Source organism: Amblyomma americanum, chromosome 1 (assembly GCF_052857255.1).
Source record: "Amblyomma americanum isolate KBUSLIRL-KWMA chromosome 1, ASM5285725v1, whole genome shotgun sequence".
NCBI classification, from domain to species: domain Eukaryota; kingdom Metazoa; phylum Arthropoda; class Arachnida; order Ixodida; family Ixodidae; genus Amblyomma; species Amblyomma americanum.
In genome coordinates, this window is record NC_135497.1 from 171,726,733 (window position 1) to 171,754,191 (window position 27,459).

The 27,459-nt window shown below is 46.3% G+C and overlaps 1 protein-coding gene and 1 long non-coding RNA gene across 5 annotated transcripts in view; one reads left to right on the forward strand and one right to left on the reverse strand.

Annotated features, from left to right (window-relative positions):
* The window catches only part of LOC144114188 (uncharacterized), a 139,093-nt gene that overhangs the window by 51,978 nt on the left and 59,656 nt on the right, over positions 1-27,459 (reverse strand). For 2 of the 3 annotated variants that reach the window (XR_013310969.1, XR_013310970.1), the window contains one exon: positions 20,354-20,425. This is a non-coding gene — a long non-coding RNA (uncharacterized LOC144114188). Of the gene's footprint in view, positions 1-20,353; positions 20,426-26,843; positions 26,908-27,459 lie in introns of those variants that run through there. The other variant, XR_013310971.1, reaches the window with a different exon arrangement.
* The window catches only part of LOC144114187 (uncharacterized), a 33,954-nt gene that overhangs the window by 5,366 nt on the left and 1,129 nt on the right, over positions 1-27,459 (forward strand). The window contains exons 2-4 of one of the 2 annotated variants that reach the window (XM_077647764.1): positions 669-778; positions 7,604-7,833; positions 23,696-23,827. In XM_077647764.1, the coding sequence (XP_077503890.1) occupies positions 669-778; positions 7,604-7,833; positions 23,696-23,827 (472 nt within the window). The remainder of the gene's footprint in view (positions 1-668; positions 779-7,603; positions 7,834-23,695; positions 23,828-27,459) is intronic. The other variant, XM_077647765.1, reaches the window with a different exon arrangement.

Below are 27,459 nucleotides of genomic sequence, written 5' to 3' on the forward strand. Positions count from 1 at the left end.
TAAATACTGGGTGGGTTCAGTAGGAGAACCCGCTGGTCGCCATCATAATCCGGCCCCTCTCAACCCGCGATTTCTGGTCGAGTGGACTGTGGCTATGAAGGGTTGCCTCCCAGCGCTCATGTGTCTGATAGGGATTGCTGTCCAAGTCTGGGTTTTCTTGACATTCCCAATCTTTGTGAAAGAGCGTGCCAACTGCCTCACAGAAGGGGCAAGACGAATCGTAGGTGTCTGGATACCATTTATACTGAAAAAACTGTGCTGCTATACAAATAGTGTACGGATTAAGCAGCAAAACATTCCCGTTTATTCGTTCTTATCGACATCAGAAAAGCCACGTGTTGACCGATTTGAGGCATTTTAACAATTTTTTTTGTGCTGACATCGATGTTCGTGATGTACAGAAGGATAAAATGCTTAAGTTCATGGGACACATTATCCAGAGTTGCGAAAAAGGAAAAAAATGCGCGCCCAGCAGTCGTACACAGACGCTGTAGCTATGAAAGCTTCCCCTGGCTTCAGCAGTAACCTGTTCTCCTGTCGAATTGAAATATCGAACTAGTGAATATTAAAACTGTCAAGGCGTTGTGCAAATCATGCGGCGAATTTCTCGGACACTGAGTAAGCCCTGTGGCCCATGTGATGGCTCAAACAGCTCACTCTCGTTCCAGGTGACAACACTTTCGTGCACAAATCCTGCATCGAGCGAAGCGTGACACAGAGTGGCGTCACTTCCTGTGAATTTTGCGGCTACCGCTTGCGCATACGGAGAGTCTCTAAGGTGAGTTAATTTCTTGTAACGTCACGTGGAATTTAATTCCCCGGATCTGCATGCGGAATATCAGAGACGCCTTGGTGGTGAGCTCTGTAATAAATTCGAGCGCCTCAGGTTCTCTATGCCCACTGATATCAGACAACACATGGCCGTCCTTCACCTGCCACCAATATGCGGCACCCACTACCCGGATTCGATCCCGCCACCTGCGCTCAGCAGCTGATAGCCATAGCCATTGGATCAGTTCGGCTGGTTTTAGGTATACAATCAAGTGAGTAAAGTAAACACAGAAAATGGGCAAAGGTAATTGTTGGACATGTAACGCAATAAACATGCATAATATGAATATCAACCTTTCCGTTTGGTATACATATAGATTGTTAATAAGGCCACATTTTGCCCCGGTCTGTATTGATATATTCGTGCTCATATTCTACGGCACTGAAAATTATAAACCTTAGAGCAATATGCAATTGCGGTGCTAGTTCTCAAGTTTTAGCCCTATAAATCATATACGACTCGAATATATCATCGTCGACATCAGTTGCTCGTCTTTAGAAGGTGAGCTTCTAGGTAAGGAAAATAAAATTCGCCTTCCAATCGAAACACTACGGCGCAGTTCACTGCGACTCTGATATCACTCCTGGAATTCTGTACGAACCAAACTAGGTCTTCCGACGCTGTCGAAATTCAGCTCCCTCAGCCGAGAATCAAACCGAGACGCGAAGGCGAGCAGCGTGAAGAATTCCATGCGTTATTCCAGCCGTCGCTAACACCCCTTAATTGTGATCCGTGCCTCCTCTAGATCAAACAGCGGCCAGAGCACAGCGCTTGCAAGTGTGCTCATTCTGCGGCAAAGCTACGTTTCCTGCTCAGAGCTACTCGCACTCTGATTGCTCCGGAGCCGAACGTTAGTCACTCGCGGGTTGATACTCAACTTCCTGCCCCTCGGAGTCAACAACTCGCTGGTGATGCAAGTACGTTACTCATCCTCGGCTTGAGGTGTGCATTTGTAGTGCGTGCATTTGTCGAACCCTTCGGCGACCTTCTAGAGACATCCCTCTTCGGCGCTGAAAGGCCACCGCGAGGGCCACTTAGAGGCGAAGGCCTGAGTGACAAAGGCCGGCCGCGTTAGCCGTTATTTCGCCAACGCGCTTTTTTCTCTGGTTTTTGCTTTCCTTTGCTCGAGTCCCGAGCTGCTCGAACACTTGTTTATTCTAGAGAACAAAGGAGGCGGACTTGCGACACGGCCGAGGTATCGAACCGCGGCGTCCCAGCAGAGAGAACGCAGAGCACGCAGGATGCGCGGCTGCGTCCGCTGAGGCTGTCCGGCAACCGGCGTCACAATGGCCGGCGCGCCAGAAGCTGCACACAGTGGGGAAAAGGCGGGGGGGGGAGCCTGGAAACCATTGCTGACGCCGTAGCTTTTGTCACGGCCGACTCAAGAGTGCCTCCCTTTTCTCGACGCAAACGTCCCCGAAGCAAACACACCTACAAACTGAGTGCTTCCTTCCTCCGGTCAAACGCGTCGAAAGAAGCCGTGGCCCGCAAAAAGTACGGCTCGGACGCTTTTTGGAAGTGCCGGGTCCCTTGCCCCCTTAGAGCGCCATTGTGCGCACCGCATCGATTTCGATAAGAAATGGCGCGTCTGCTCTTGGCTACGGGCCGGCGTCACTGTGCCGCTCTCGATTGATGTGCCGCACGTGCTCAGCGACTCCCCCGCCCGCGAGCAAGGAGCGCGGGAGCGGCGCTTGAGGCCGCACCAGCGCGAACGTCACATTGCGTCAGCCTGGCCGGCTCCTGCTTTCTCTGCTTTCGCAAGATCGTTAAAACCTTGCGCCTGCCGGGCGAAACGTCAATAAATTACGATCGAAAGTAAGTGATCTTTGACGGATTAACGAGTATCTGCTATCTGCTTTCTTTTCTTCCGTGGTCGGCCTCGCCCGCGCGCTATACTGATAGAAGTGAGCTGAGCCGTCTTCCCTTACAGTTGCGAAACGGAAATAATGCGCACGTGCTCGCCACTCTCCACATCACATGACCATGGCGCAACGTTGGACTTCGTTCGGCAGCCGGCTACTGACACATGCTTGACTGCAAGCTTGTGCGCCCAGACAGTGCTACCCCCCCCCCCCCCCGGGCCTTAACGCCTGTAGTGCGCCATGCTGGAAACCTGACAGAAGTGCAACCTTACTCACAAATGTACAGCCCACCCAAGTTTCCTTCTTGGGCCATACAGCGTGGTTGATATTGCATCGCCAGCGTAACAGACTTCTCGAAAATGTGGCAAACTCTCACCACATCTATCGAAAACTTACTCTTTGGGTGCTACAAGAGCCCTCCAACATGACTTAGCAGCAAAGCGCGTGAGGGGTATAATTTTCACAAAGGCTTCATATGCGATTTTTTTTTCAGATCTCTACCGCATGGCTTTACACAACTGCTACATAGACACGGTTTTTCGAACAGTCGAACAAGGTGTCGATAGTAATTGCACCGGCTCAGCAATGCTTGAAATACGTTTGGCAGCCCATAGCGCTTGTTGCCCGCTTTACAGCACTGCTCAAGTCCCACCAAACGCAGCCCACTTGCTGAAAGTGAAAAACGCAAACGCTATGCATACACCCGGCGTCAGAAGTTTATTGAGTGCGAATGAAGTCGCGAATGAAGTTAATTTTGTCCCCGAATTGCGTGTAACCTAAAATCGAATCCTGCAGCCTTGGTTAGAGTGCGAGGACACGGAACAGTGCTTGTCATTTTTCACGTTATGCGCTAAGATTGCTTTGTTCACCAGCGACTCGCGTTCTCCTTAAACTTCCTATCACGTCGGCTGTTCGTGCGGATGCTCAAATCTGCGCACGTAATTCTGCGCTAGCTCACCCCACCGTCCTTATCACCCAGGTTAAGTCAACTACAAGATCAATACCTTATCCCCTGATCTACGATTATGCCCGCCTGGCGCCGCCCATGGCCTCCTCGCTGTCTCAGCTAACTTCCTGACCTCACCACTCAGTCCGAGACTGCGCTGCCCTGGGCTATGTTTTCATTCCTTTCGGGTGCGCTCTCTCAGTGCAGGAGGCGGCCCGTTCTGCGAATTACTTCTACTGCACTAGAGCATTTCCTGCTCTTTATTTCAGCTAGGGTGCTATAAACTAGAGTTCCATCTCTCCACCTCAGTGCCCTGTTCTTGTTTCTTAGCGTTACGCCTCTCATTCTCCTCTCCATCAATCGTTGCGCTATTCTTAGCCTGATTTCGAGCTTTCTTCGTGTGCTTCTAATTTGTGACCATGTGGGTTCGTTCCAACCAGGAGACAACCAGACTAGTGAAGGGGACAAAAGAGTAGCGGAGAGCAACTGATTAGTTTTTTTGTAGACCCGCGTTATGAGTGAACGCGTAAGAAGGCAAAAAAAAGAAAGCTTGAATCACTGCAATCTCGTCGCCAAGTTTTTAGCAATTAAACACCCAGGCTGCGCCATTGAATCTCCTGCTCCTAACTTTTCACAAAAGCATGTTGAGATGTGGTGCTCCTATATATGCTTTGTGAAAGACCTAGGCTAATTAATTTCCTAAAAAAGATGGTCGTTATTGGAAGAAACATTGCATAATCTTAGGGCAGGAAAACAGTCGCAGTGACAAAACTCCTGAGTCATTTTACATAGGCAAAAAAAAGGTGGACTACGCATCAGCCAATAAAACACTAAAAAAAAGGAGCGAGAGATTGAGCGGCGCACCCCACATTCTTACTCGTCAAAGTTCGGCGAGACATTGATCATCTTTCTTTCTTCTTTACCCAAGGTATGACATACAACGGTGCAATCTACGTACTTTTTTTTGGTGCGTGGATTTACAATGACGCACTTGTTTTTTCGCAAAAAAATTGTACACAAATTTTAGTCCAGATCCGGAGCACTCAATGAACGGGAGCAGGTACCATCGCGCTCTCAAATGAGTTGCAACTCACGACACGTCGGTTCCCGGAAGCGCAGTGGGGACGACAAGCGGCGCGCTTGAAAACCAATTGGAAAGGATTCTGCCGTTGAAGCAACGGACACACTGATCGCCCACACTGTTGTGCTCTTGTGAAATGCAAGGCAATTCATTCCAATCCTCCTGCAATTTCTTTTTTGTCATGGTCCGGATGTGCCCTGGTTACTTGGCCCTGAATCCCTGTTAGACGCACTTTCACAATGCTTGTGAGCAGGTGTATTATCATGTTACTTTTGTTTAGCTGGTGTTCTTCGCCAAAATGCTGAGAAGGTTCTTCACATTATCTGAGGAGCAGTGTTCTACATACATTACTTCTTTTGGTCCGCAATCATTTGCTCCCGTACCTGTCCTTAGTTTCTCGACATCATGATGTCATCAGAAGATCAGAGGTTTCTCACATGTTCTCTAATAACTCTTTCTTAAGCTGCATCGCTCCCAATCAACGCTATCGTAGCAGACACACAGCAGATAACAGCGATGAGGCTTTGCGTCTATGCCCAACACCCCTCTCGATATTACTTTCTTTTTTCCACTTTTCTAGCTCGTAAAGAAATATAGTCGTTGTGCGGTATTTGTACATGTTTGACATCATTATTACGTATGCATCCTCCCCGCCCTATTTTCGATTTTGCAACGCTAAAAAAGGCGAACAGCTTCAGGTCGTTCAGAGACCTGATTTTCTCTGACGTCCCAGAGTCATGGCGTGTGGGGCGCGTAGCACTTGACTCATGTGCGTGCCCTCATGCAAACACGCGCTAACGTCACACGGGAGATGGTCCCCCAAAAGCAGTGCTCGGAATAACTTCGAGAACGTCGCCACGAACGCGAGAGCAAGCGACGAATGCATGAAGATCCCGAGTTGCGCGTTCCTGAAGCGGAGAAAAGGTTTCGAAGGGATCCTGAGGAACTATCTTGCGATGCCGACAAGATGACAGGACTGGGAATTACGCGCCCGCGAAAGCGAATGGGGCGTTTGAACATAATTTCAAGCACAACTAGTTCGGTTTCGCACGTTCGCTTGGCGACACGCTCAAACATGTCGTGAATGTCACTCGTGGCTTCACGCTTAATCCCTCACTCAATGGTGACATCTCAGGGATGGTAGGTTAAGCGTCTACATAGCGCTGAAATTCGTGGTGTTTTTGATGGACGCGTGTTAATATTTTACCCTCAATCGAAGACGTTTTCAGAATGAATAGAGACCTTATACAGAAAGTGGTTATTTTACGCGCAATCCTATGAAACCTGAGCGATCGCGAGATGTTAACTTTTTGCCGAATAGTCTTCCTAAAAACCAGCCCATCTAGTAGGTTGGTGGAATACTAACGTTGATATTATTATATTAGCAGCCGCCTTTGTAAATTTCTCGTAAGCAACCTAGAGAAAATTTATCCCCCTATAAGCTTTTTCCGTCACCGTATCGGCATGTTTAAAAGGGCGATAGATATTGTTATGAACTCTAGGCAAAAGAAGTCGAATATGGGGAACCCAAATAACAAGACCTTTTTTGTAATAGTAAGGAAATTGTTAGCACAGGTTTTTCCCGCTACGCCCGTCTATGCCCGTCTATTACACTACACTCGGCATTGGATGGCCAAGAGGCGTCGTTGAGGAAAGGTTATTCTTAGATCAGCGCGCTATATTTCTTGAGCCCCTGTCGCCGCTTATGTCCTTTTTATGATGGCGGACCTGTCTGCATTAAATAATTAACTGTGTCGACATATCGCCTTTTACTTGCACTTATATTTTGTTTCTTGTTCTTTCCTAGCTGGCTTATATATGTTATGTTTTCGGTTATAGTGGTCTCTATGTGATTTGCACGCAGCAATCTATAGGCACATCCAAATTTCAATTGGTTCTCAGTATTCATTTATGACAGGCAATCGCTCGGGAAGTTTTTTTTTCAAGGGTAGTGAAGGGTGGGTTGAAGACAAGATACGAACTACGACGTCATTCAAAGGCAGGGTAATAAAAAATCCAAAATTTCGCGATGTCATAACGCTTGATCACTTAGAAGTACTTCGATTTGGGCTTCCTTGTCTCCTTTCTTAACCTCCTGATCACTATCAAGCAGTTAAAGAGTTTGGGGAATTCACTAATATTTTTTGAACGACGTGTCAACGATTCTGACGGAAGATTTTCACATGAGACGAGATAGTGAAAAATTACTATTTTCTTAGTGGGGAAAGCATTCAACTGCGCTGCGCTTCCAGAGCTCCTTTCAACAATAAAAGAAAGCACTGATACTTGTGCATTGCGTCTCAGAGACGGTATTTTATTGGTCGCCACAACAGATATCCCGGTAGTATTCTGGTACGCGAACTTACAGAAAAGACAGAAGTGCTTGTAATTGCGAAAATTCTTGCCCTAGCGATAGCGCCTCGTGTACAATAACGCAGTTGGCTTTCTTCCCGACAAAACAGCCTCTGTTGCTACGAGAGCAGCAGTTTACTAGCACAGAACGTTCTTTAGTTGTGACCTAACCACAGAAAACTTTTGCGGTACTTTGTGACCGACTCTGTTGTCATTTTAGACTGGGTACTAAGCTCTAAGAATGTATTACAAAACTTTATTTAAAAAAAAAGCTGTCCCCTTTTTCTTGCTCCCCCTCGACTTTTTACGTTACGCTAACCTCAGTGTGAAATTACGGCTTTATCGATGTTGGTTGTTCACCTTTGCTTGTCCGGTCATTTCTTGGGGGCGCAGATGAGTACTAAAGCAGTGAATGACCATGTACGGGCGAAGTAATCTGCAGCAGAGCCTCTTTCATTTGCAGCACTATATAACCCTCTTCTGAGAAACGCATGTACTACAGCGGGAGGGCACCGCACTGTTGTCTCCAGCCTTTGCTGCAGTGGCTGGTATCGGTGGAGTCCCGTGAGGACGTCGTACTGCTGCTGTTGAACCTGGTGGCATCCACGGGGGACGTGCTGGCCTTCACACTGGCTTGGCTGCGGGCGCTAACGTACCTCGAACAGGAGCAGGGCGCTCCAAGAGCAGCTCACCTGTTCGTCAGTGGGTTTCTCTCCTGCCTCACCTGCTTCTGGAGCTGGTTTCAGGGATACCGACTCTGGTACGACCCAGAACACATGAATGATTGTCTCATAATTGCCTCTGAAGGGCTTTAGACCACCAGAAATCTAGCTACTAGGTTAGGAGCTTTCAGATTTCATAAAGAGAATATTTATATTTCCTGTAATTTGGTGATAAATTAAAAGCACCATTGTTTGATATATTACCGGCGAGCATCTCAGTCCAACGTTTCTATTGGTTCTTTCAATTCCGTGCAATGCGGCCCAAGTTTCAGCCCAACGTGGTGACCCACGCCGCGTCCTTTGCGCAGATTTCTCTCATTCGCGCTGTTCAGCATCTTTGAACTAAAAATCGGGTACATGTCACAAGGGCGTCTGACCAAGTGGAGAAATATGTTATTCTGTTCTTTGCGAACAGCTTACGTAGAGGCCAAGCGCACGAGAAGAGCTATTTCCCTTGATGTAAGTGGTGACGCCCCCCCCCTCCCCCCCCCCCCCCCCCCCCCACAATTTCACCTCTGAAAATGAAAAAGAAATGTATAAAAGGCGAGATTCTTACGCGTCCCTCTTTCTCGCATTTCCTGTCCGCCGTTCCCCAACACGAAAAAAAAAAGATTATGCTCCAAACACTCAGTGGCAATTCCACTTCATATCTACGCACCCCCTTTTCAGGGAACGAGGAAAAGAAGAACAATTTTACCAAGCATTTACATGTCGTCAAGTCTGGTTTCAACACGGCTAAAGTGGAAAAATGTTGGAGAGCACAATTTCACATGACTAGTGGTATTCTTCTTATCACTCTGCTGCAGCCTGCGGACTTCCCCAGCTGTCATTCAAACTGGCCAGCAAAGAGTGAATTCGCATTTCTTTCGCAGCAGTATTCGGAAGCAAAAAAAGCAATCTATCGGAATTTTCTAATCTGGGAGAGAGCTCACGCTTGTGTGGCTCATGGTTTGCGATCGTACGTGCCTAACTGATGTCGTCATGACAACGCTTAGCCCAGCACAAACTGTTTCGAAGACGTTATTGCTAAAGAGTCTCGAAGGCACTCAACCGTGCTGTAACTTAGTAAAGTTACAGGAAATTAAGCTTTCTTTCTTCTTGCAGTCTTGAGTGGTATTCGCCGCGTTATTCGTAATGCCTGCCACGACATGGTTCTTGCTATACGTAAACAACCCAAGCAGTGCAGCTAGCCGGTTGCGACCCAGTTTTTCAGTGAGCGTCTTCCTTGCCTTTGCTTACGTTACTGCTATGGAGCAGGTAGATCTGTGCTTTCATGAAGAATGCACGCCGACGCCTGCGGTAAGGTGCCCTAGTTTCGGTCGTTTGTTCGTGGAATGTTTTGCGGCGAGCAGCAGAATTTCTTAAAATTTAGGGAAATCACATTTACGCATTGTCATATCTTTCAGTCGAGGTGAAGTCAGCGCATCGCTTTTATAAACAAGCAAAGGCCTGCAATTTTATTGCTTCTGCGGGGATCTTGATTAGATTGGTGTTGTTCAGCAGTGCCATAACGTTCTCATAAGCTGCAGCGGTTGCTTCTCCAATCAGCCCGCTATTTTCTATCTTTAATACTGCTTGTGAGCGCGATGATGGTATGGTTTAAACAAATAGGAATCGGTTCGTGGCCCATTTAACAATTTGACGCATTGTTAATTCTCAGTGTACACTCCACCATGACAGAGTTTATAAGAGCACTTTGTGCCGTACACCTTGCCTAAATGTTACTGAGTAGCTACATGAATCTTAACTATTGGCAGATTTAAAACATACTGGAAATTATATGAATTACTCGCATTCATTAGCCTGGAGAAAAGGAAGAATGTGGCAGTATGGTACTAACAAGTATGCCTATTTAGGGAAAACAAAATTAAATGTTCCTAAGAACGCACAGAGTGATACCACTAACGCGCACAACTCTAAGTATAAGGAAGGGAATAAACTATAAATTTGCAAGTATTGATTCGCGATGCCAAGGCAAGCGTGGCTTGCGCCATTCGTTCTGGTTTAGTCGGAAAAAGCTAGCAGCATACGGAACTCTAAACATATTTCATCTTGCCGTTGGTGAAGAAATGATACGGGTGATATTTTTAATAAAAATTCCTTTTTATGCTTCAACGTACAGAAGCAGCAACGGTGCCGTCTTAATTTGCTATCGTCCCCTTTAGTTCGGCTGGTGTTAATGAGGAAGTAAACGTCTCACTTATTTTTCTGCTCCATAAATGGATCAACAACGGTTTTCGGTTTTGAATGGGTGATGGACCACAGAAGAAAAGCGATAAGTACGCAACTTGAAGACCGAGCACAAAAGTACATCCTTAAAAAAAAAAACTCAATAACTGTCAACATAGGCACATGCAGCGATACATCACACAAAACTTAGAGTGAACTGCGCGATTTTCATGTCAACAAAAAATACGTTAAAAATCAGGAAACCAACCTTCGAAACCGAAAAAAAAGTCACAGGCAGAAACATAATCAACGTGAAAATCAGTCCTCAGGTTGCTCGATTTTTTTAACGAAATGTAACATGTGGGCTGTAATAGGTGACGGAAAAATGTCGTTTTATAACTGCTACATTTATTAACGGCGTTAGATTTCGAAAGTTGAAGCGCCCCTCTCCTCCACAGTTCAATTCAATTCAATTTAATTCATTTTATTTTACCAGAAGTTTGGAAGGATATTCGGGCTAAAAGCTGTGAAATCACAGCTTGACATGGCCCAGACAACCTCTACAGTGCAGTGCCGACATAGTTATTAACAATAGTTAAGAGAAACAATGGAAAGATCTAGAATAGCAGATACTATACAATATTAACTTCGAGTAGTATTCAAAACACAAACAACCTTTGTTTCTAAATATTATCAGAAATAACCCAAGAATACATCATATACACATATTTGAATAAAACTGTCGATTTGTACAATCATAACTGAAATCATGATAGCATACAGGTACGAGAAATAATAGGTCAGTGAAGCAAACATATATCGGAAACGCGACTACTTATAGTTTCGAAAAGGATTCTTGAAGCTGTTTAAATGAAATTATCTTGGCATATTGATGTTGATTGAGTATTTGTGGGAAATTGTGCTGCAATGACTGAAATTTGTAGACTGTGCGGAAATGCGGAGTATGCCATAATTCAGCACTACGAGTAGGTATAACTGTTTTTTTGGGTGTAAGACTTGCAGTTTGTACCAAAAAATTCTTCCGCTCAGTAGTTGGTAGTTCGTTCGTGTGCATAGTGGTATCCATTTATCAGTGCACCGAGTAAAAATATATTTCTTTTTGGGTTTTAATTTGGCAAGGAACATCATAAACTCGGTATATACGGAAGGAGAGAACTATAGATTGTGTAATAAATATGTTCTAGAAGTAAGCTAATACGAATAACTTTATATTGCAGAAAATGTTCTTTAGTGGGAAGTCCAAATCTGGCTCCAGTTTTATTCTTATAGCTTTTTTTTTTAAACGCGATCACCTTATTTGTCCTTGATGCAGTGGCTTAGACCAAATGGCAGTAGTCAATGCGTGATTCAAATATATTGGATTGTACCGTATTTACCCGAATGTAATGTAGCCACAATTTTAACGCGAGGGTCCAATTTGCGGGCGCCAAACAGGGGAAAAAAATACACGTTTGTAACGCGAGGGTGGACTTTGTGAGCAGGTAAGGGAAAAACCGAAAGAACAGGAATGTAACATGGGAAACGATTCCGCAGTATCCGGAAAGATGAGAAGTTTACGACGAAAAGTACCTCAACATATGACTTTCACGCGCCATTTCTGTTTAAGAGAGCCGCAAAAAAGATTATCGGATAAAAACTATGCGGAGATCCGGAGATAAGGACGGACTCCTGCCACTCGTTCACCGCGTCGACCGCGCTTTAGAATCCGCGTCACAAAAAAATTAACCGATGGTTACAGTACTCCTAAGTGCGAAATTTGAGCGCAGCTTCATTTTGCGATATATCGAGGCAGAAAACTTCGACGACGCTTAAGCTACACAAGGCACAGCACAGCCGCTTTGTCCCACAAGGCCTCTATAAACTATCGCACGGAGCGAACGCTCCTCAGTGATGAAAAGCAACACAGTGCAACCCTTACCCTCGTCCTCCACTTTCCACCTTACGCTTCCGGCTTTCTCTCTTCCACCGCTACCTCCTCTCCCGCCTTGTTATTCCCGCCCTTCTCGCCCTCCCTTCTTTAGTGCCCTGCTTTCATCCTTCGCCGTGCTCTTAGCTTTTCTATGGCTTGTGTGGTTGAAAATGGGGCATAAATACGCTTTTCCCAGCTTAACCGCGGCTGACACAGTTCTGAATCGCCAACCCCACCCCGTGATCGCGAGCGCTACCGAGCGCACGCCAACCACGGCAGGCCCTTCTCTAAAGGAAACAAAGGAACGACGCACTGGCTGCCACAAGCAAGGCATTTATTTCTGCAACAACAATAGCGCCAGCTAGCAACAAAATACGCTAAGGAATCGAAGTCATCTGGCTCTCCAGCAAGGTTACGAGCGAACGTTCGCCATGCTAGGGCAGGGAAGATGCTCGTAGGCTGGACGGGACGAGCTTACGCACAGAAAGGGGCAGCCCGTGCGGCATGCTCGCGCGAAGTCCCTGCGCACCCCCCCCCGGCCACGTTGAGCTGTACGGACGCGAAATGAGTACGGAACTAAGTAAACGCGTATTTCTAGGTAACCTTCGCTCTGTTTGTTTTGGGAAAGTTAGCGCGAGACGCAAGGCACGGGCTATGTGCACGGGGTGATCACATGTTCGCTCCCCGTCGGATAGTGTGCAGTGTGGGGTGTCCCGCGGCCTCCATACCCGCATGTCCCCCGCCGCACTGGCCGTTTTGTTGCGATCACTTTCGGCTGCACGGACGCTTTTTACTACTACGACGACAAACATTGATTTTTCAAGCAACCTTCGCATTAACAGCAAACGCTGAAAAAATAATGACGGTCGACTTGCGTAGTTGGGCCAAATGCGAATTAGGGGCGCTAGCACTACGGTTTTCACTTGGATGCTGGTGTTCGGATCCATTGTTCATGGATGGAAGTTGTTCGGATGACGATGACGGGTTAATGCTGTAATATGCGGAATTGGTCATTTTCTACTTTACATTCTTATACCCTGGAGCTCTCATACCACTCCTGGCGCAGTAGTGCAGCGGTTAAATGATGCGGCACTGCCCTGCGATGGCAGGTGCTGCCACCGGTGCAGGTTATGAGTCCCAGCTTACACATCCCGACCAACCTCTCGCGATCAATCATTAATCGAACTGCCTCCTCTCTTGGTGGACAGTGGCAAGAGGGCAACCTGCCAGGTGTTTCAGCGAACACTTTCAAAAATTTTTCAAAAATAGGCTTTTGGGGATAAAAATATAGCTTTTGCAGCATAGTATTACCAGTTTTGGCGGACACCAGCACACCGGCGAATCGTCTTAAGTAGGAAGCTTGTTAACTAATTTTTAATATTTAACTAGTAGTTAGCCGCCTATAGTTACAATAAGATATTTGTCGGCGGTCGTTAGTAATAGCCATATAAGTTTTTAGAATCGAAAACGCGATAGCCCTTGGTGGTGTGGCTCGACAAAATTTGGCCTTTTCAAAATGATTACGGTTTTTTATGGCGCAAGGACATCTATGGCCAAAGAGCGCCATGGCACAAGGTATTTTCGATAACTCAAGGTGGGATCAAATGCACATTTTCCAAGCACTTCAGCCCTGAAAAGCCGAGCACCAGGCAAGGGGAAAGCTTGTACCCATTGTATCAACGGTGGGTACCCGGCGGCACTGGGGATCGAACCCCACACCTCCCGCATGCGAGGCGGATGCCCAACCACTCGGCCACCGCTGCGGTATTTTGGCTTTTTCAACTAGTTACTTGCACTGGAGGGGTTGCTTTTCCTTCGTGCTTTCGAAAGCGCATGTATTTTCGCACGATGCAGTCAAATTATGTCGAGCCACAGCGGCGAAGGCAGTCTCATTTTCAAAATTTTAAAACTTATATGGTCATTGTTAACTACCGGCTACAAATCACTAATCGCCACCAGTTGCCTATCTGTCATATTTAAAAAGTTAGTTATCAGAATTTAGTTAACCAGCTTACTACTTAATACAATTTACCAGCTTTCAGGTGTCCGCTAACATTTGTAATACTACGCTGCAAGAGCCATATTTTTACCCCAAAAGCCTATGTTTGCAAATTTTTTGTCTTCTCTGAAACACCTGGTATGTATACTTTATAGTAAGGCAGGACTTTGCCGACCAGGTTTACTTGAACCCGCAGCCAGAGACGCGCCCCGAGCGAACAGCCCAAGCGATGACAATGAGTATATCCAGGCGAGAAGCATGAAGTCGCTTACAGATAGGTGAAAAGATAGGTCCTGTCGTCCATGTTTCTAAATATTCGTCCCCGTTTCTTTGCGCTGCCTCGTTCCATGAAGGCGGCGGTCGTTTCGTATCGTGTCAGATGGTCGGTGGCGGCGACTATCCAACGATTACAGCGCGTAGAGAGAGGAAGTGGGTCATACAAGTAGATGCCGACGACGGTGAACGGCGTGGCGGAACATGTAGAGGCTGAAGATGCACGGCAGTAGCTGAAGTCGACGTTTTCCGACGCAGGCAGAGCTGGAAAGAGGCGGCGTATCTAGCCACTCTTGAGGAAAGAGCAAGCCACAAGAAATGGCTTTTCACATGGTCATAGTTTTTGTGTAAACCTAAGTGACAGGGCGTAGCGTCATCGTGGGTGGCCTCCAAGATACGGTAGCGAAGCTAACGGGGCACCACTGGAACACAGTGAGTGCCGTCAGGGCAGTAAACGTTGCGGCAGAGCACAACATTCTCGAGGTTGAACTTGTGAAGCTGCGTATACGCAGCCTAGCGTTAGGAGGGTCGGAATTATCCTTCTGGAAGGGCGGTCTCGGCCGGAACCGTGCATTAGACTATCATAAGAGGACAACAGATATGCACCAACCAGCCCGACTAAGCCCTCTTATTGATTTACAGGCTCATTTTGCGAGTTTGTTAAATGCAGGAATGGATTTAACGGCTATACATTTTCAACTCCCCTTGTCAGTCACGGTTCCGTCCACCAAGGCTACAGGACATCCATAGGTACCCTACTTTGGCTCAGAGGACTTTTAAACATTCTCGTGTGTTGTTTTTGTTCAAATATCGCCAAGTGAAGCCGTACGTACTAACTGCCGAACGGTTTTTATTTAATTACTACCTATAAGACATTTCGAAGGCCCAAGATTGCTAGTCTGGAAGACATTCTAGCGCGTGCGCCCGGCGCCAAGTGCCTAGCTATGCGCCTTTCCTTTTCTCAAAACCGAGAGGGGTTTTACACCGCAAATGAGATTATACTGGGTTTTTAGAAAAGGAAAGGCGCATAGCTAGTTCAATTTGTCGGTGGACGCCTCAAGCGCACCACGAACGCCGACTAAAAGCTTCGTAACTCAGCGTTTTAGTCGGCTTCGTGGCGCACTGAACGTGTCCACCGACAAAGTGAGCCAACCATGCGCTTTTTCTTTTCTCAAACCCAAGAGAGGTTTTACACATAGAATAAGATTAGACTGGAAATAAGACTGTCTTATCTCTTTCGTGCAAGCCGCCCCTCTGCTCTCTCTCTCTGTGAGCTTGAGGTGCAAAGACGGTGGCGACGCCGCGTCGCGCGTTTTAGCCGATGAGAAGGCGGAGTGGACTCATAGAACACCGGTGGTCTTTGCGTTGCTTATAAAAGTATAGCAGGGGTAAGCAGTTCCAGCGCACGTCCTTCAAATTTGATTAACTAGGCAAACCGGCTGTATGCTTTTTTTTTCCGTTTTGGATATCTCACTCGTCATCCGCTAACTTTGTTTTTAAGACGCTCTGACCTCACATAATGGCGCCGTCATCGGCGGAAGCTTCCACGAGTACTGCTGCCGATCGCAGAGAACGCTATCGACGAGAACGTAATCGCCTTCAGATGTGCCAGGCAAAAACACTGACCACGGAAGAGGAAAGACAGCGCGATCTCCCAAGGAAGCGTGAGGCGCAACGTTTCAGGACTGAAGAGGCGCGAGGGCAAAACCTTCGAAAACAAAACTGTACTTCGTTTATTGCAACAGAACACGGCTAAACATGCATGCTTTCCTGCAGTGGAGTAATCTACACGTAGCACAGATTAGACCGGTAATTTTAAAGCGAAAGCTTTACTGAGCTTTCTTCTTTCACCCCCTGCTTACTCCCTTCTTTCACGGCGCGGTTCAGGTTTCCAACGATATATGAGAGAGATACTGCGCCAGTTCCTTTCCCCCAAAACCAATTATTATTATTATTATTATTATTATTATTATTATTATTATTATTATTATTATTATTATTATTATTATTATTATTATTATTATTATTATTATTATTACTGGCCGCGAACTTGCGATTTCGCCGTGGCGGTACTCCGAGGAGGCACATGTCACAACGCGCGCCTCGCCGTGGATAATTCTCTTTCTCTCTCTCGCTCCCTAGTCACTACTGCGCATGCACCACTAGTAGCACCGAGCTGTTCACTGTAACCGATAATCATAATAATAATTGGTTTTGAGGAAGGAAATGGCGCAGTATCTGTCTCATATATCGTTGGACACCTGAACCGCGCCGTAAGGGAAGGGATAAAGGAGGGAGTGAAAGAAGGAAGGAAGAAGAGGTGCCGTAGTGGAGGGCTCCGGAATAATTTCGACCACCTGGGGATCTCTAACGTGCACTGACATCGCACAGCACACGGGCGTGTTGACAACTTTGCAAAGGCCGTTCATTTTCACGAAAGGAAATGCGCACAACCGACTCCGTGGGTCAGTGGAGACCTCAATTTCGCTTTCATGTACGTGGCGTTGGTGCCCAACTGCAAAAGCCTGCTTTGATTGCGTTCCGCACACTGAATAGGCAGCGCGCCCTCCCTGCCACCCTGGGAGGTGGCATGCAGTTAATGGTTGATCGCGAGAGATTGATCACCAAATGAACGCTGCGTGCTAGCTATTGCTGCAGTAACGCACGTCAGCCATAACGCTGTCAGCGCTAAAGGCCGCATCCCTCTCTCACCACCGCCACATGTATCAAGGCACGAATGAGGCGTCCGCATATCCAGGGAGCCAGTTAGACGCCCTTCCTTTGCTCACAGCCATCGCCGTCTAGAACATTGTCAACGCCAACGCCAATGAACACAGTGAACGCCGACTTCTTTCGCGTTGTATACCCTGGACTAGCCGAGCTAGTCCAGATAATTTTTTTAAAGCGAAAGGTTTACTGGCCTAGTCAAGCCAAGGTCATCGGCGCCCCAATTTGACCTTCAAGTGGAGGAGCGGTGGCGGTGTGGCAGCCACGTGGCATACCAAGTCACTCGGCGCCGCCGCGCCGACCGCTGCCTTGGCAGATGTGGCCGCGTAACTAACCACGCGACTCGCCGTTTGCTGGAGAAAAGAGCCGGCGTCGCTCTTGGACACCTCCTTATGATACGCCTGCCCCGCTTACCACGCAGAGAGAGCCGCGCTCTTTAGTACATACCGCAACCTGGGACTCCCTACCGACACAGATACCCAAATACTGTACCCCAACAAGCAACGACTTCAGGCGCTGCAAAGCCTTGTAAATTTTCTAAACATCACGGGCCTGTTCAAGGTGCTTTAGACTATCTCCGGCGTTCACCCTTGCCCCAAGCGCTTCAAGCCAATTCCCAACCCTCCCTCCCCCTTACTCCCAATCCCTTCTTCTAGGTGCTGTGCAGTGTTCCCCTAGAGGGCAGCCAAATACCCCACCCATAACCCAACCATCTGACCTAGCCACCAAGCATTCGCATTGCAGCTCTCGCTACGGACGGAGCGAGTCGGCCGGATCCATCTACGCCGTCGGGACGAATTCTCTAAACCATGCTCAGCTGAGCTTGGTGCGTAAGCACTTCTGGCCGCACTGCCCGGGTTTAAGGGGTCGGTATGTGTGAAGCCCGGCCACGTGAAACCGAGGAAGAGCGCCAGCACCGCCAACAACAGAGAACGGAAGCGTGTGAGACACACTGCAGAAACTGACCAAGAGCGCCACCAGTGGCCAGCTCAGTCGCGCTGTGAGTAGGCGGTGGTTTCCACCTATATGAGGCAGTATTCGCCTTTCCCCCTCTTAAAACCAGCAGAAAGCCTAGACCGTTGATTTCGAGGAAAGGAAAGGCGCATAACTGGCTTCCTGTGTCAGTAGACACCTGTCATGCTTTGAGGTACGTGGCAGTAATGCCCACCTGCAAAAATCGGTGCTTTCTCGCAATATATTGTGTTTAGCAGTGCTAAACCGCCAACTATCTTTTAACTCGTTTATAATCCTTTCAGCTCTCTCGAGAGACTGCGTCCCCATCCCCCTTGCTAAACCCATTCTTGGTAGCGCACTCGTCGAATGCCAAAAAAAAAGAGTTCAATGAAAACTCATGGAATTGAATTATTCAGAGCAGCGCGCTATGCAAAGGAAATAGAGGGGAAGAAATTCACTTGGGATCGGTATTTAAGGATGTAAGAAATTATAACCGGTGGCCTCAAGGGGTGACAAAAAAGATACGTAGCCGGTGGTGACGTAGACGGCGTGGTCGGATTGGGAAGTCGTGTCGTGAAGTTGGCGAGGATAGGATAGCCGAGGTTGGCGCAGGTCAGTGATAATTTGGGATCAAGGGGAGAGGTTCTTGCGCTGTAGTGAAGGTAATCTTGGTGACAGCCATTTAGTTCTAATAATGATTATGAGTATGTAGATCATCAGATGCTCCTCGAAATCTGCAGGAAACCAAGCGCTCCGCTCTGCAGGGGGATTTTCGTGCAGGGATGCGTTTTTTTTCTTGTTCATGTGCAGCGGAGCAATAGACAACGCGCATGAACACGCAAAGCTAGCTTCTGTGAAAAAAAAAAAAAAAACGCCGGTGAGGCCGATAGCACTCCACGTAGCTACTCAGCTAGCCTAGACCACGTACTTCTTGGGAGAAAACTTTTGTAGCCACATTTCATCGTTTATCCATTGGCAAAGTTTACCTGCAGGACACTGCTCATGTTAATAATAGTAATAATAATTGGTTTTTGGGGAAAGGAAATGGTGCAGTATCTGTCTCATATATCGTTGGACATCTGAACCACGCCGTAAGGGAAGGGATAAAGGAGGGAGTGATAGAAGAAAGGAAGAAAAAGGTGCCGTAGTGGAGGGCTCCGGAATAATTTCGATCTCCTGGGGATCTTTAACGTGCACTGACATTGCACAACACACGTGTTCTGTAGGTAAATAAAGGAGACACACATACCAGTGATGATGCCAGAAGCCTCACAGCCTCACAGCAGCAAAAGTGGTGTTGCCGCGTTGCTGAAGTAATACATAGCATGCGTTGACAGCTGGCCGAACTATACCTGCAGTTGGACTGAAAGTGGCTTATACTGACGTCTGAAACACGGCTATTAGGGCCCGCACCAGCATCGTTAATACTTCCAGTTCTTTGCTTGTAAGCTGTACTAGTATCACTGTTGGGATTTATATAGTAAGGTTAAAGTTTCTGCTGGGTCCTTTTCCTTGCACCAGGGGTGCGCCGTCCGAGACGGTTTCGTGAAGCGAAGGCTAGTCGCACCTGCGATGCTCCGTCGATGATGGGGTAATGACGACTTGCGACGGCGGGAGTTAACGAGAAAATGAAATGAAGTTTAATATTAGAGATTTACAAAATGTACATCATATTTCAACTGAATGGCAAACAAGATGGAGCGGGCTAACAGGGAAATCTTCCCTCCTCGGCATAACCGAAGATGAAGAGCATCTAAACCTAGCCCATAACGACGAATTGGGCTCCTGGGCTCGGTTTTAAGCCCTCGGGAGTCCGTCTCACCTTCGGGAAGCATGCAATAGCAGCAAGCCTCAACACGATTGATTCCTTGCTGCGTGCTGCCCCCTTCAATTTTGACCATACTAACAACTCTTCCCCAAAACAGAAAATAAAAAAGTAATCAAATTATTTACAAAATGCGATGCACAGAGCAATCTCCACAAAGGCGATCGGCTCTTAGAATCGCGCGTCCCGCCCTGCAACCTTGGTAGTGCACGCCAATCCCTCTCTTACGGTAAAATCAAACAAACAAACTAGACGGACCTCGGAATCTCCTCCCGCAGGGGTCAATCCGGCGCCTTCGTAGAACAACCTCAGTTATTACCTCGCGCGCGGTTCCCACGCTTACGACATTCCGAAGAGTCGGAAAAGTACTGTCATGCAGTCTCCCCTTAGAAGGGAAGGGAGAGGGTTCTTTGTTGCGCCCCCCTGCTGCCAACGGTTTCATTGAAGGGGCTGTGAACGGTCGACAGAAGCTCTTCGGTTTCCTAGTAAAGTCAATGGCCCTGGCCTTCTGACGAACCGTTGACAACCGCCCACCCTTCCTACATAGGCAAATACCGCGAAGGAACGCCGTATTTGTTCCCACCGTCCAACGCACCTCATGCTGACTCATCGACCCCAACAGTAAGAAACAAGAAACCTCCATGCGGAAGAAGTCGTAGGTTACTGAACTCTACTTCTCACCTTCGTCGCCTTCCTTTCGACGCCTACTTATCAGCCACATAGCCGGTGCATTCGCCCGTCCAAGGCAGTCCTCTGTCACGGGAAAAGCAGTAACAAGCTTAGCTGCTTTTTGTTTTCAGTTAAAGCTGTTAACCAGTGGCTGCTGTCGTCATTTCCCTCTTCGCGTGGGGAAATGAGCGTCGACTCCATACTGCAACGCGTCGGTGCTTTGAGTCCTCGCGTACACATCCCAGAGATAGCACTCAAAAGGCGGCAGAATTGCTGGGCAGTCTACATTACTACCTATTAACGACTTCTCCATAGATCAAAAGCTTCTGGAAGGCAGAAAAGAGCGCCGCAGCGAAGGATCACCTAGGTTTTGCATGCATTTCTGAGTATGCCATAATGCGCACAAACAGGTACAACATGCAAAAGAGTGACAGTTTGTTAGCTCTCTTTTAAAGGCGCAAATAATGAGGAAAATAAAAATTACTAAACTGGTCAGTGGCTTTCTTTTTTGATCATAGATGACCTTGAAAGTATCAAAATCCTCCACGTGTTTGCAAGTTTTGGAAGCGCGATGGCTGTTCAATATCGCATGCTCCGTTCTATGATGCCAGTTTGTACACCTCGCTTGATTACGACATACCTGCACAAAGAAATGTCTCCTTTTCATTAATTCTTGAGCCGGCTGTGGATTGCTTTGATTCCGTTCTCTAGGGGCCACACATATGCTCCTAGCGTTAGTATTTTTTCACGAATATTATTTCATTGTGGCGTTCCCGTGCCATTTCCTTTTAGCAATTTCTCATCTCGTTGCCTTTTTATGCAAGAATGTGATTTACTCTGTGCTTTTCCCCCTAAATTTAAGCGTGCAAAAACTCTTCCTTTGCTTCATTGGTGTTAGCGTTTTATTCTGCGTGTTCCATCATGAAGGAATATGCGATAACTCTACGTCCAGTGCGGCACAGGGAGCAATAAGAGTGCCTAGCTGAGTGTTTTGGTATTGCCCCAAGGTGCCATGAAACTCCATGAAAGATCAAGAAGTGATACCACGGCATCCACTTTACGTTTTCTAGAGCACGCACGGTGGACCTCTTCATGTGACAGCAAGCAACGACTGTTTGCAATCAACTGCGGCCCACTCATATTCAGTGAAATTTGAAGCCCAAGTATCCTCGCCCAGTCTTTTGTGGCTGCATTCCACAGAATTGCGTACAATGCTGTCGAAGCTTGTAGTGTGCGACAGAACGCATTCCGAGTGTGCACAGGAAAACATTTTAAAAGTTCCAAAGGGCATTGTACCGGAAAGTTGCGAGGTGCGCTATGCCAGGACTGCCATTGTGCAATATACTGCAGCGAACAAAAAAGTTCAAAGAAAGTACTGCGTCAGCTGGACGCGGTCCCTTTGCGAAATTGGTGATGAAAACCAAATTTCACATCGCTGCACAAGGTTAGAGAAGCACAGCCTGGTATTTTGTTGTATTATTTCGACGACTAAGTTTCATTTATTTGAATATACTTCAAGACCCTCGCCTTTTTGCCCTCAACCTAGACAGCAGTAATTTATTAGACTGTTAACTAACTCGAATCAAAGCACTCATCCGTTCTGGACTACGTGTCTAAGAGAGCCCCGAGTACTGAGTGGGAACTTGGAAGGAAACAAAAACGTCTGGCTTCTTTATTCCCGACTGCCGTGGGTGACCGCCGCCTCACCTCGCCGCCTTAGCGCGGTACTTTAAGCAAAGATATACGAGTTTGGCAATCGACCACTTCAAAACAATGTGCGGCAAATGCAGTTCAGTAAAAAAGCTGCACACGTGCCGTAAATGATTATGGTAGATTAACGATAACCTTATGGAAAGGTTTAGCAGGAATAAGATCAGGGCTGGTCATTGAAATCGAAACTAAGATAAACTAAAACTTTCGTAGCACAGTGCTTTATTTCTTGCGAGAGAGCCTTTTTTTTTAGTCTTGTCGGTATGCACAACGCTAGCATAACAGTTCGGTGTGTAATCATCAGTTAACACTAAAAAATATAGTAACGCGAAGTATTTCCTCTTGAGGCGAGTTTTCGGTTCTGGTATACTTAACAGACGCGCCGAATAGCTCATATAAACGAGCGGGTTTGACGAGATTTTCTGTAACATTTTTTAGCAAGAACAGTAATATTTGTTCGTGTTACTTTGTTGAAGCATTCCTTAGAAGCCCCGAAGATTTTGGAATATTTGGCGGAACCCCTACATGCAGTAACGTTGAGGCATTTCCATATGTGGTTAGCCGTTCAGCTTAAAAACAGACCATGATTTCCCAAACGCGTTGGTTGTAAAGATAATAGACTGCTGTTGTTTTTCTGCGCACTGCTGCCTTTATTACAACAGTTTAAATAGGATACGGGCATTCTAGCCTAGCTGTAATATAATGGCAGCGCCATTTTCGCTTATACATGGGCACGTTAAAGGTCATAGGAGGGTAGTATGACAGGAATTTAGAGCTTTTTGGTTAGCCGATTTCGTCCGCCAAAATGCGCCATGAGATGTTTTACAACGTTAAATTAATGCAAAAATGCTCTGTTAATAACGTGGTTAACAAGTAAAAAATTAAAGCGAGAGCTGATATTATTTTGGAGTAAAGCTTAGGACAGCGTAGCGCGCAACGCGAAAGAAAATGATTGGCGTTAGGATGCTCTATAGACAAATTTCAGTTCCAGAACAACGCCTTATTGATGATGCTCTGCTTGAAATCAAAGATGAAGAAATATGCTTGAGGAGGACATGTGATAAAAACAAATAACCAGTGGTTGATTAGAGTCCTGTAGTGTGTACCAAGTGAAGGCAAAAGAAAACAGGAGAAACACAGAATCAGGTGGTGTGATGACGTTAATTAGCCATACTAGACTGGTCGAAATTCGCGCAAGACAGGGTAAGTTGTAGATTATTAAGAAAGGACTTTATCATGTGGCGAACTTGACTCTGCTGGCGGTAACGACGCTTCAGCTCACATTGACCCCTGAGCAGGCCAGCTTGTCACATGACCGCGGCAGAGAATGTCAGAAATAATATGCCTGCTCAGTACCTCGCAATCCCCAGTGGTGACAGAAATAAATTCCGTGCAGTTGATATGTCACGCAAACACAGTGCAGGAAAACAGGATAAGCTCGTCTCACCAAAGCACGTTAACAGAGACACTCTGAGCCCTCAAAGGCACTGCTACTGTGCTTAGGCTGTGAAAATACGAAACAGGGCTCTCTCCTCAGTTTTTTTTTTCTCTTTCCGGGCCCACTGTTTGTGAGCGTTCATGTCCACGTGTTCGTTGCTAAGGCCTGCCTCCTCGCGTGCGTTTTCTTTCATAAATGCAACACAGCAGCATGAAGGAGAAGGAAAGTTCCATGAAGGAAAGTTCCATCGACGCTATCAACTTTACTCAGCAGTTGCTACAATTAGATGACCAGAAGGCTACTGGGCCAGACGGGATACCTACTGGCTTTTTGAAAAGGTATGCCGAGTGGATATCAATTTATTTGGTAACCACTTTTCAGAAATCACTAAGCATCCATTCCGTACCACAGGACTGGCGTTGTGCTGTAGTTATCCTCATATTTAAAAGTTGCAGTCGCACTCTAATGAATAACTACCGTCCTGTATCCCTTACGTCAGTTTGCTGCAAGGTTATGGAACACGTCATAGCGAAACATATCATTATTTTCCTAGAATCAAGTGGCCTCCTTTGCACATGCCAGCATGGGTTCCGATGGGGACTTTCCACAGTGACACAGCTCATCGAGATATTACATCATTTTTCCGAAGCTATAGACAATTGTGAACAGATGGATGTTATATGCGTTGATTTTGCCAAAGCCTTCGATAAGATTCCCATCGTAAATTACTTTTGAAATTGTACAAAGCTGGTATATATGGCGACGTTCTAAAATGGATTGAGGATTATTTAACTAACCGCGAGCAGGCAGTTCACGTTGAAGGTTGCCATTCTGGTTTTATAGATGTATACTCAGGAGTACCACAGGGGTCCGTGTTGGGGCCAGCACGTTTCCTGCTTTACATCAATGATGTAGTAACCGCTTTAGATAGTTCTGCTCAGATAGAAGTCTTTGCAGATGACTGCTTGATTTTTGCACCGGTAACTTGTTCATAGGATCAGATTAAACTCAACCGAAATCTTCAGGCGTTTGGGAGTTGGTGTGATAAGTGGGAAATGCGAATTAATTTTGATAAGACCACATGCGCGCATATCGCTGCAAAAAAAATATTTTTACTTTTCAGTACGATATTCAAGGCTACGATCTAGTTAATGTTTCTTGTTTCAAATATCTTGATGTTTCTATTCGCACGATTTAAAATGGCACAAGCACAAAGAAAGAGTGTGCTCAGCGGCAGAGAAGAAGCTGGGTTTTTTAAGAGCAAAACTGGGAAGGGCAACAAAAGATGTTAAACTACTGGCTTACAGATCTCTTATTTGACCATCCCTACAATATGCGTTAGTAGCATGGGCGCCCTATCAAAAAGTATTGTGGGCCAAAATAGAGAAGGTGCAACGCCGGGCGGCACGCTTTATTTGTTTGAAATATAAAAGGACAGACTCAGTTTCGGCGATGTTAAAGTCTTGCGATCTTGAATTATTGGAAGATCGGTGCAAGAAGCAGAGAGTAAAAAGAGGTATTTCAAATAATTCACGGTGAACTAAAAATTAATAAAGCTTTGTACTTAAAACCTCCAGGCAGATTGAGCTCCCGCTTAAATCATAGGGAACCGATTCGACCGTACTTGCCCGAACCCATGCCTTTCGTTGTTCGTTCTTCCCAGGAGCAACAGAGCTGTGGAACAAGCTGCCTGCAGAAATTGTTCGCAGTTCTCATACCGCATTGTTGGCAAATTCAATCAAGGTCCCTTACAAAAATCTGTACCATGTGGATATTGCAAAGTGTTTTTCTTTTGTTTTTTTTTTCTTGTTGTGTGCGTGCGGCAGATGGCTGAACATTTGAATACGTGTCTTATATTCTGTATATCGCATCCTGTGTTGTATCCGTAGGACACTGTAGTGCATGTGCATATTTCTTTTTGTATCTGGCTCTTTATTCTTGCATGAACGTTATGTGTAACATCCCTCCCTGTAATGACCCCCAACTGAGGGTTGACACTGTTTCTAAATAAATAAATAAAGAGAGAGGGAGTGGAAGCGTCCCGAGCCGCCTGCAAAGTATTGTTCGAGTAAAGACGTCATACTCTGCGCTCCTGCGTATATCACCAGCTGGTAACTAGCAAGTAACAATCGCACTCACCCTTTCTCTGTGGACGTGCGCTTAACGTAACGCAGTGCGCCCCCTGTTCCGTTATAAGGCGCTGCTGAAGTAACCGGACCTTGATAGCGCAATGGGAGAGAGATTAGCGGCTGCATGATGCTCACCATGGACTGCGTTTTGTATGTAACTTTTGCTGCCACCCATTCTTAATCGTGAAGAAGTGCCTCTTCAACTCTTTCATTAACGCTGCTTGCAAATAAACACCGAATTCCATTCTTTCTGGTAAATGTGTTCTGTAGTTCTGCACAACGTGTACTGGGCGTGTCCGCTCGCCCTCAGCTTTCTGGAACACATCGGGAGCTTCAGGTAGTTCGCCAGCCGCTCTGGTGACTGGTGCGAGAGCCCCTTTTGACACGCACGTTAGGTATGCATGTGCTGTCAGCGACGAATGGAACTCGAACAAGGCAGTTGAAATGGGAGCAGCAAAACAATGAGGTTTGGGCATTTAATTTCCAGTTAGACTGTGAGAAGACAGCTGCCTGGAAGGGGTAACACGTCATGTTTGTATTTCGTCTCCAGCAGCTAATATTTTTGTGTTCTAGTGGTGGCGGTAACGTTTTTCTGTTCGTGTTTCGGCTCGACGCCGACGGTACATGCGAACGTATGTGCTGATGTTGCACGTTTACAGACACGCATACTATACTTGTGTGTGAAATTATATTGATTTAATACAATGTAGTTAATTTAATCCCGTATAGCTTTCTTCATTTGTTCCTGAGAGAGCCGTAATTGACGCATGGTGCAACAAGACCCGCGTCTAACGTAGGCAATATTAAACCACGTCTCCTCAACAGCATTAGCATAACCAGAAATTCTGGGCGAACGCATTTTTTTTTTTGAAGGGAAGTTGTTTATAGATGCAATTTTTTTGGCATATTGTATTAATGCACCATAACAATCAATGTATCCGCAGATGCCTCCTCAGGACGCTTGCAGTTTTCTGCTATTGATTGTTACAAACGAACCCCATAGATTTCCTATGGCAGTATTAACAACTAGGTGCGAGCGCAGGGAATACTTTAAAAGCAAGATTTTGCTACGCATCGTAAAGTTAATCCATTACCATCAATGTGTTCATAACAGCATCTTCTAATATTCCACTGTTTCCTCGCAATTAAAAGTGGTGTCCAGGAAATCTGGACTTGTCTACTACTCATTGTGAATAATGGCAAGAAATTCACACAGCGGTACTCGCATACATCTTGCACAGTGCGCATTTTTCATCGCCAAATTGCTTTTAAACCATTACAGCGTCGATCTGCAAAAGACGAGTACCGTACTGAGAAGCGCCTAATGTGACTGGCATGAGGAAACGTGCATTAGCGCACTTCGAAGGAGCCTTTTTTTATGAAATGTCTTGTTAGATCAAACAAATCAGTGTAGTAGGGAGGAAAAAGTAAAATATTGTTTTTTTTAAATATTAAGTCATTTGAACACTTCATCGGTATCCTGTAAGAGCCCTCAGTGCGGTCTAAAATTCTACCCGTCGGATAAAGGAATCCGCAAAATGACTAGACGTTCATTAAACAACATACGGACGTCCAGGAAAATAATTTGCTCGACAGTCTATTGATGGCACCTATTGGATGGGATCCTCATCTGCTTATTGCGGCCACAAAGAAAGAAATATGATCCGTGGCAGAACCCTATTCACAGCAACCACGACCGAGAGTTTTTCTCCGTGAACTGCTCATCTTGGAGGGGAAAAAAAAGCTTCGTAATAAAAGTACGTGCCTAATCACAGTCCACGGTGATTTTTCTCAGCTAACGCTCTAGGTGTCGCCCATCCGATCCGCTCTGAGTGCCTGGC